General features: G+C 31.5%; 1 protein-coding gene across 2 annotated transcripts; it reads left to right on the forward strand.

Moving 5' to 3' along the window:
* Positions 1-4,013: 4,013 nt before the first annotated feature.
* LOC133291495 (triosephosphate isomerase, chloroplastic) lies at positions 4,014-8,308 on the forward strand. Of its 2 annotated transcripts, XM_061489764.1 has the most exons (9): positions 4,015-4,341; positions 4,604-4,630; positions 5,217-5,286; positions 5,818-5,941; positions 6,344-6,428; positions 6,540-6,672; positions 6,775-6,948; positions 7,813-7,895; positions 8,005-8,308. In XM_061489764.1, exons 1-9 carry the CDS (start codon positions 4,144-4,146, stop codon positions 8,059-8,061), a joined length of 951 nt encoding a protein of 316 aa, XP_061345748.1. In that variant the 5' UTR covers positions 4,015-4,143; the 3' UTR covers positions 8,062-8,308. The 2 variants fall into 2 exon arrangements, with proteins under 2 accessions (XP_061345750.1, XP_061345748.1); XM_061489766.1 differs by lacking the exon at positions 4,604-4,630 and having other exon boundaries at positions 4,014-4,341.
* Positions 8,309-9,470: the final 1,162 nt, after the last annotated feature.

The following is a 9,470-nucleotide window of genomic DNA, read 5'->3' on the forward strand; positions in this document are numbered from 1 at the left end:
CCAACCACGAACAAAGTTGAATCCCTACATTTTATGTTTGTTTTTTCATGTTCACCCTATCATGTGGCGACACGCCACCCCCTCTTCATATATCTCTTTCCAATAATTCAATCAATTCCAAAAAGCAGATTCTAACTCAAGTGATTGACATTTCAAGTTATCAACTATGATTCTCATTAAGAAATTATAGGTCACTTAATCTTATCATCAATTTATATTTATTATCTTTTATTATCATTTCTGATATAGTAGTTTGATTAAATTTAGATCTAATAACTGCCACATCTCATTTACTTCTTATAGATCTAACACTGTAATCAAGATAGAAGATAATAATAAAAGATGGTAAATATAAATTGATGATAAATATAACCGTATCTTTTTATAAGGAATTAAATAAATAATTTAATACATTTACAATTAATTATACATGTGTATAATAAATATGAGATTTAGATTTGAATCCATTTGGGTTTAGTGTGTAAGAAAAATTCAAAAAGTCTAGGAGTAAAGTTTCTTGGTACATAAATATATATCCACTTTAATCATTAGTCTCTAGGTAGTGTTTGGTTGAAGGTTTATTTTAGGATTGATGAGAAAGTGTAGGTGGATATTGAAAAATACCACGCTTGGTTCAGGTTTTTTCAAAAAATACCAGACAAATAGGATAGATGGGAGAATGACTTTTGTATTGATTTTTGGATGAAATTCACTGTTACAGAATACCACTTGAGATGTGGTATTGTGAGATGACTGGGGAAGTGAAAAAACAGGTGCAAAGTTTCTCCCGAACATAGATTTTGCATATTTAAATAAATTTCTCTGGTAATATTTGGGTCAACCAAACAACTTTTTTTACATTTTCCTATCAAACTCATTTTTCAACCATTTTCCTATCAATTACATTTCCCTAGTAAAAAAAAATTCTCCCGAACCAAACACTACCTAGGAGTGCTGTTATTGAAGTAAGTTCATATCTGAAAGAAGTAGTGTCCACACACTTTCCCTTCTCTCTTAAGAATAGTCTGGAAGGTTTGCCAAGAGCACAAGGTAAAAGACCAGTTCATGAATTTGTGATGGCCGATGGGCATTCATACACAAGAAGATTCCTCACAGATCTATGCTATAAGAGATATGTCTTATGAGATTAAAAAATAATTATGATTCGATAAGTATACAGATGTAGTGTATACTAAATTTTTCATTTATATGAGTGTATGAAAGTTGAAATGTTCAATTCTTTTACTTTTATGAGCAAATCTAGCTTTAATTATGAATCTTGCTCTCGTATATAGCCCTACAAATTTTGAGCTTACACAGATCCACTTCTAGTAAAAAAGAGCAATTCAACTCTGACAATACAATTTCTTTATAAGTACGTAATGCTAATAATAGAGTTGTACAAAGTTATTTTTTTTTAAAAATTATGCAATTTATATATATATATATATATATATATATATATATATATATATATATATACATACATATATAATTCAAATACTTAGATTTATTTATTTATTTTTAATTAACAGCTATACTTCAACTTTTGCAACTAACCTTTAAATTTTTTCATGTATTTTGTAACAAATATGATCCTCTTATGTTTTGTTTTAATTGATCATGTCGTGCGAAATTTTTTATTTATTTATTTATATATTAGTTGTCATTTTAATAAAAAAATGTGTAAATGAGAAAATAAACCATTAATCTAAGAATGAATAATTACATTTTTTCATAAAATGTGAATTTGGTAAAAAATATTTTAGAATATCCATTCCCAGTATAATTTGAATACAAATCACGTCGTGTATGTGGTTCTTTATGTTTATTTCAATCCTTTTCTACCTCTTTGTAGTTTTTGAATTGTTTTTTCTTTCTGAAAGCTCTTGTCATATAAAGTCTTTTTAAGAAGATTAATTGCTCGGCTATTGTTTTGTCCAATAATAATAGGGTTTAACTTTGTTGTAGGATTGTAAGAGAGAAAAAAAGTAGAGAGAAATTAAATGTGGGTCCCATATTTTATATTAAAAAAGAAAAAAAAATTATTTGGCACAGAAAATGAATTTGTGTAGAAAAATGAGAGTATCTCATGTGGCATGAGAGTATTATTTCTCATAATAATAATAGAAAATTCACCACTAATTTATGCAAACGAGTTTAATTTTTCGTAGTTTCAACGTTTAATATGTTGTAAGGTTATCCTATTTAGAGACAAGTACAAATGTACAGTTGACGTAGACTTTCGTATTGGAGACGGATAGAGCAGAGCATCAATCAGAAAGCCAAATGCTTTTTGGAAAATAAAAACAAAAGAAAATGTGGAGTAATTATGAAAATTAATATATACATTACATTTAAAAAGTGTTTGGATAAAAAATTCAAATGATAAAATGCTGTTATATGACCAAATTCGAATTTTTAAAATTCATAAAATTCAATGATAAAATTCGAGTTTATTCCAACCAAGCATTTTAGCTGCAATCACACTCGTTACCACAAATTGTGCTCATGATCCATTACACTATCTTGAGTCCAGTAGTCTAGTCTAGTCTAGATATTGTTAGTTACATTTAGGTTAAACCACGTGGCAACATAGATGGACACATGTAGATAATAAAGTAGTAGACATTAAAAAAAGGGGAAAAAGAAAGAAAGAAAAGAAAAGATACTTTGCAAAATGTGACGCATAGTCGAAACGACCAAGGGAACAAGTAAAACGACTGCTGCTAATAGATGCGATACAACCACGTTCACATGGAAGTGAATTTGTTAAAATTTCATATAATCTTTAATAATAATTAAATTTTACTTATTTAATGCATATAAAGAAATAAATAGATACAAAAAATTCACATAACTAAATCATATATGATTTTAATACGAAAAAATCGAAGTAAAACGAGAACTAAGTTAAACGGCAAAATAAAACAGCAGCCAACCACTGTGTTGGCCAACCTGGCACCTGGGTCATTGGATTAGATTCCTCGTATTACGTGTCAGCAACATATCTAACGCGTCAAAGTTGACACACATATTATATTTTTGCTTTAAATTAAATTAGAATAATTTTATATAATTTTGTTTTGAAAATTATAATCATATATATTCTATTGAATTGGAACAGGAATAAAAAAACAAATGGTATGGTTGATGATTGGTGGCTATGCATGAATCGAGCTTCTTGATTATGGTCATTACTCCGTTTTGAAAAAATAAATAAAAGATAATATCATTTTTATTTAAATATTAAAAATGCATAACTATTAGATAAAAATAGTTTAGGATTTTTATTATCTACTAAACCAGCTTATAATACAAAAAAAAAAGAGTGAAAGTAATACACAACACAAGAATTATTTTGATAAATTTGCAATATTTCTACCTATAATACGATAAACCATTTTAATTATTTTTTTTGTATAGAAACCTTTTAATTTTACGAGTCAGTGGATACACTACTAAAAACAGGTAAAGTCAAACATTTGTCATAAATAATATTTTGCATTATTTAATGCCGATGACATATTTTATAATGGCTGTATATAGTAAATAACATGCTAGAAAAAATATTTCTTATATTTATTAATTTATATTTCTGAATAAACATCTAAATAAATATTTTATCAAATAGACAAATACTATATTTTTGTTTCCATATTAGAGATAAAGAAAAAGAGCATTTGTGAAAAGTATGCACACCCAAAATTAACTCAACAATAAATGCGATCACAAGAAGTGGTTGGTGTTTCCGCCCCTTTATTTATTAATCAAAACTCGAACGAGGTTGGTATACAAGAAAGTAAATTCTGAATTTTGTAATAAACGATGATATTTTAGTTGGCATAAAAAAAATTAAATTTAAATAAATGAGATAGGTATTTGATTTTTTTTAAATATTATCTGTGGGAGAAAATTTAAAACATTAATTTTAAAACTTAACCGTAATCAATCTAATCGCGAAAAGAAGCTATCAATCAATTGAAATATTAAAAAAAAAAAAAAAACTCAAGAGTCTGTCACCAACAAAGACCAAACAAGAAAACCGAAGCTAATCCGAACTATAATTTACTTGGCATCTGCACCTGCACGCCTCCAACACCAACACCAACAGTAACAGTTTGTTCTTGTTCTTGTTCTTCGATGGCAGTAACATCAACTTCACTTGCCTCCCAACTCTACATTGGGCTCCGCTGCCCCTCCCCAAAACTTGATTCTTTCAATTCTCAATCTTTCTCTGGCAACCCTTCCTTCTTTCACACCCTTCATTCCAATCTTCGCTTATCTGTCTCTCCTCCCAAACCCTCCCGTGCTATCGTCGCCATGGCTGGCACTGGCAAGGTATTCTTCTTCTTCTTTCAATTTTTTGCCGTTTTGGAAGAAATTTTTCAACTTTATTATTATTCCCATTACAAAATTTATACCCTTGATCTTTAAATTAAACGTGTCACAGTAACCTCAGTGTGGTCTGGAACGATTTACCGCATAATCCTCTATAGCTAGTATCTATTTAATTTTTGTAGCGTATTATCCACTCATTAGCCCTGACATTTTGCCACTTTGTATATTGATTTTTTCCTTCTTCTTTTTTTTGTGGTTGCAGTTCTTTGTTGGTGGCAACTGGAAGTGTGTAAGTATCTTTCCCCTCAATGTTCTTTTCTCTTCCACTGTTTGCGAGGTTTTTATTCACTATTGAAATGCAATGCTTCATTTAGGTGGTTGAGTACTTTAGTTCTTGTTTTGACTTTTTATTTTTAACATAAGAATTTTACGTTTATAGCACCACATTATTGGAATGTAAATTGCACATAATAACTCTCAACATATATTTTTCACTTTGTCTTAATATTTTTAAGAAACAAAGCTTCATGTCACAAGATATCTGGCTGTAATATGAATTTCCTTCATGGTTCATTTATTATACTGTCGACCGATCAGTTTATTTGTGTATGTAAAATAACAAAGTTATTGTCAATTAAGGTCTTATCAGATTTTTTAAAATGGGCACTTCCTTTCTCTATTGCTTTATTCAGTAGTATTTATTCTTTTTGTTCAATGCCCTTAACCACTTATAAGCACAGATGAAGGATTAAATTCTCATGTTTCAATCAATTACCTCTTCAGTTGGCAACAGCATTGCATGCAATATTATTTTATCCTTCTAAACTCTACATATTTCTCAATTTGATTTTTATTAATTTTGTTGTTATCTCTAGAACGGAACAAAAGACTCCATCAGTAAGCTTGTCTCTGACTTGAACAGTGCAAAATTGGAGCCTGATGTTGGTGAGCCGTGTTCAATCTTCAATTTTAAAACTATAGAAGACAGCAAAAAGTTATATTATGCTTCTTCCGACTCCTAAAATCTAAAATAATCTGCTGACATTGATCAAATGCTGATGAAATGATCAAATGTAATCCAAATGGTGTAATACATCAGAGTGCTGTCCAGCACATAGATGGTTTTAAGTGTTCCAAATTATTTGTGTTCGATGGAATTGTCCCCTTTGCTATGAAACTCACCAACACAACTCATTGAACTTACCAAACCCTACATATGTTTTCCCTCTATGGGTTTTTTCTGCACATGCACAAGGGGGTCAATTTGCACTACTATTCATTGTTTGGTTAGTCTACGAGAATTGTTAGTGAGTTTTTAAGCACAGGGAGATTTTCAGCACATGATCCATAGTCAGAGGGGATCCCTTGAATTTTGCCCCCAAAAGTACAAATTTTGTATGTAGCTTATAATAACCTTGTTAATATATTTTTTATATTCAATTTTCATAACTTTCGCATTTTTTGTGAGAAGTACAGATGTTGTTGTTGCCCCTCCCTTTCTGTACATCGATCAGGTGAAAAACTCAATTACAGATAGGATTGAAATATCTGCCCAGAATTCTTGGGTGGGAAAAGGGGGTGCTTTCACCGGAGAAATCAGGTTAGCTTGCTCTTTCCTATCAAGAGTTAATAGATCTTGGAATTCTCTCTCTCTCTCTCTTAATGCATAGTATTAGGCCTACAATCGACCCTTTGCAAAAATGCAATGGTAAAGAGCGTACAATCAACTCTTATCTCTAGCCTAGCAAAGTTAGGAAGCCTTTGTGCATTGGGGTTTGCTCTTATAGGGTTAGGCCTCTTTGCAAAAATGCAATGGTCAGGGGGGGCTTTGTTCTCTAGGGTTTGCCCATTTTTATGTATATTTTCAGGCCTGTTGGATGATTACAGATACCCTTTCTTCTTTTGTTTGCATTATCCTTCTTGCTGTGATTGTGGTCCTCTATTATGCTGCAATTTAACAAGTTAACTCGGTCACTTAATTATCACCATCTGACTCTTATAGCGTGGAACAACTAAAAGACCTTGGATGCAACTGGGTTATTCTGGGACATTCTGAGCGAAGACATGTTATTGGAGAAAATGATGAGGTAAAACAAATTCAATGATCATTTCTACAGTAATTTTCCTAGATAGTTTGATCACTGTCTTTGTAAGAGATGCAAAATATATAAGTATTAACTGAAGATTGTCAACTCCAGTTTATAGGAAAGAAAGCTGCCTATGCTTTGAGCCAGGGTCTTGGAGTGATTGCATGCATTGGGGAATTATTACAAGACAGGGAAGCTGGGAAGACTTTTGATGTTTGTTTCCAGCAATTGAAGGCTTTTGCTGGTGAGAGCTATTTTTCCTTATAATCCATTTTCTTTGGGGAAAAACAAGGAGGGGGGGGGGGGGGGGGGGGAGCGTGTTGCTGATTGCTTCCATTATGTGCAGATGCAGTGCCTAGTTGGGATAATATTGTTATTGCATATGAACCTGTATGGGCCATTGGAACTGGCAAAGTGGCCACACCCCAGCAAGCTCAGGAAGTACATGTAGCTGTTCGTGATTGGCTTAAAAAGAATATATCAGCTGAAGTTGCATCTAAAACCCGAATTATTTATGGAGGTAAATCATTTATTGCACCTTTAGTTGCATTTTGAACTTCTTACGGTGCATGGAAATTTAAGATACTGTTTAATTAGGTTGCATGTTTTATTCAATGTCATGTATGCTTGGGCCGAGAAAACAACCTTTGCGATCGTCCGTTATTTTCTGTGTGTGACATTTCTTAAAATCATTCTAAAAGTACCAAGTGAATTCATTTTTCATTCTGGTATAAAGGGGGAAGGTAGGCCTACTATGATAGATGAATTTAATGGAATTGTAGAGGATTATAGATTAACCAAAGGAAAAAATGTATGGTTACAATCAATTAACTGCTTGCCATTTGTTGATAGCCCATGTGCTTGATAGATGTAAAGTTGTATATACACAAATCTCTCATTGAAACTAGATAGGCCCTGACCTTGTCAATGGCAAACATTTAGTTTAGGTTCAGGATATTTGACCACTTGAGAGTATAGTTCTCATTTGAATGTAAAATTTTTCTAGCAGTGTCATGTGGAAAAATTTCTTCAATACTCTTGTAATATTGAAAATTCAGTACATGTGGTTCCCGAGAACACAGTTGTATTAAAACTTGGTAGAGAGAGTTTTGTAGCTCATGTGGTACTATCTGGCTCAAATCAAACTAGTTGAGTAATCGATGAACCGATGGACACTATAAAAGAAAGAAAATTCAATACATGACCTACTAATGTTAGAAAAAAAGTGACTCACCTGAGTGCAGTTATTATATCCATTCCTTTATGGTTAAAGTCACATTAATTTCATTTATTTCTATTTTTAGTAAAAGAGTATTTATTATCGGAGTAAGGAAGATTTATTCGGCATGTGGATATACTAACAATAAATTAATCTGTTTAACAGGGTCTGTAAATGGGGGCAACAGTGCTGAGCTGGCAAAGCAAGAAGATATCGATGGATTTCTGGTTGGAGGTGCTTCGTTAAAGGTACATACATGGTTTCTTCAAATTTCTTTGACCAAAGTGAGTACCATGAGTTGATTAAAGAACTCGGGTGGATTATTTATACTTACAAGTTGATCTTATTGAGTTGCAGGGTCCTGAGTTTGCTACCATTGTCAATTCAGTCACGTCCAAGAAAGTCGCGGCTTGATTACTTATTGGGTCTTGGCAATAAGAGCGTATTAAGGATAATGACGGGCTAGTCTTACATGTGGCAATAATATGGATGTATTATAACAGTTTGGTCATGCTATGTCATGGAAATGGTTATTTGACAATTTAATTTGGATTGCTTTCTTGATCACAGATATGATTGCTAGACTAGAAGTGTTCGAGTCCGAGTTAATATTATAGTACTTTTAACTTTATCATTATATCCCAAGCTAAACTTAATTTTCTCTCAATATTTTTACTCTTTTCTTAATAATTAGCGTTAAAGATTCCAAGTTTGACATTCTCTTATTGACAAATAGTTTTTATTGGTATTTGATTATTTATTTTTCTATTTGATGTTTACACTTGTAATCATCATATGTCGATGCATTTAAATTTGGGCATTTTGATCGATTATAATATATTTGTGTACCTTAAAAAACACTGACTAAAAACGTAAAAATTATTCAATCCAATAAATTCGATTGAATTAGATTAATTTTACATTGTGAAATAAATAATTTAGATAATTACATGAGAAAATAAATTAAATTAATTTCCTTTGCCATTTGAATCACGGACCAGGTTTCCAAGGCCTCAAGTCAAGGTCCACCTAATCCTATATAAATACAGGATTTCTGATTCAAGTATGACATTTGATCAGAATTACTTCATTTTGAATATTGAAGTCCTTCTTTGTAGGTAAAACACACTCTTGCCGAGTAGATACCCACCATAATAGGGGACATGGTGCTTGTTTTTGTCGATTTATTGAGCTGAAAGAAGATGGAAGGGAAAAAAATATCGATCCTAATAAATTTAATGTTAATAATATGTAAATAATTAATTAAATAATTCAGTTAATATTTTGGAATCAGTTAGAGAAACGGTACTGCGACCCAAAATGGGTTTAGCTCTACTTCTGCATTAGGACCAATTGATGGGCCCAAGACATATAATGATGGATAGGGCTGGCAGACAATGGAATCAAATCTTAGCTTGTTACAATTTTTCTCTAGCTGATTCCAAAATATTTATAATTGAATAATAATAATTACGAAATAAATTATTACCATTTTAAAAATATTTTTTTTATTATGTTATCATTATTTAATTCAAAAAAAAAAAACTAAAAAGGGTACAACAGATTATTTTAATTTTTTAGATACAAGTGAGAATTAAATACATAACCTAATATAATCTATCTAAATCTCTCACTATTAGACTAATCCTATTAGCTTCAACAGATTTGAATCCGACATACCATGGCATTTCTATTTGCTCATCATAATGCTATTGTCATTAGCATGTTGTGGCCAACCACTTACCAATTACACATATTAGTGATATTACAAGGCTCAGCTGCATGGGCACCACACCGCCATCAACTTTCACGTTCTCCAACTT

The sequence above is a fragment of the Gastrolobium bilobum genome, unplaced genomic scaffold (genome assembly GCF_033153095.1).
Source record: "Gastrolobium bilobum isolate Gb01-03AN ecotype WA unplaced genomic scaffold, APGP_CSIRO_Gbil_v1 utg3161, whole genome shotgun sequence".
NCBI lineage: Eukaryota > Viridiplantae > Streptophyta > Magnoliopsida > Fabales > Fabaceae > Gastrolobium > Gastrolobium bilobum.

What these genes read in the sequence shown, in the direction of transcription:
- LOC133291495 (XM_061489764.1), top strand. Translation starts at nt 4,144, where the DNA reads ATGGCAGTAACATCAACTTCACTTGCCTCCCAACTCTACATTGGGCTC. An exon ending in CCATGGCTGGCACTGGCAAG is followed by an intron (nt 4,342 to 4,603) that starts GTATTCTTCTTC and finishes TTGTGGTTGCAG; the next exon opens with TTCTTTGTTGGTGGCAACTG. An exon ending in TTGGAGGTGCTTCGTTAAAG is followed by an intron (nt 7,896 to 8,004) that starts GTACATACATGG and finishes ATTGAGTTGCAG; the next exon opens with GGTCCTGAGTTTGCTACCAT.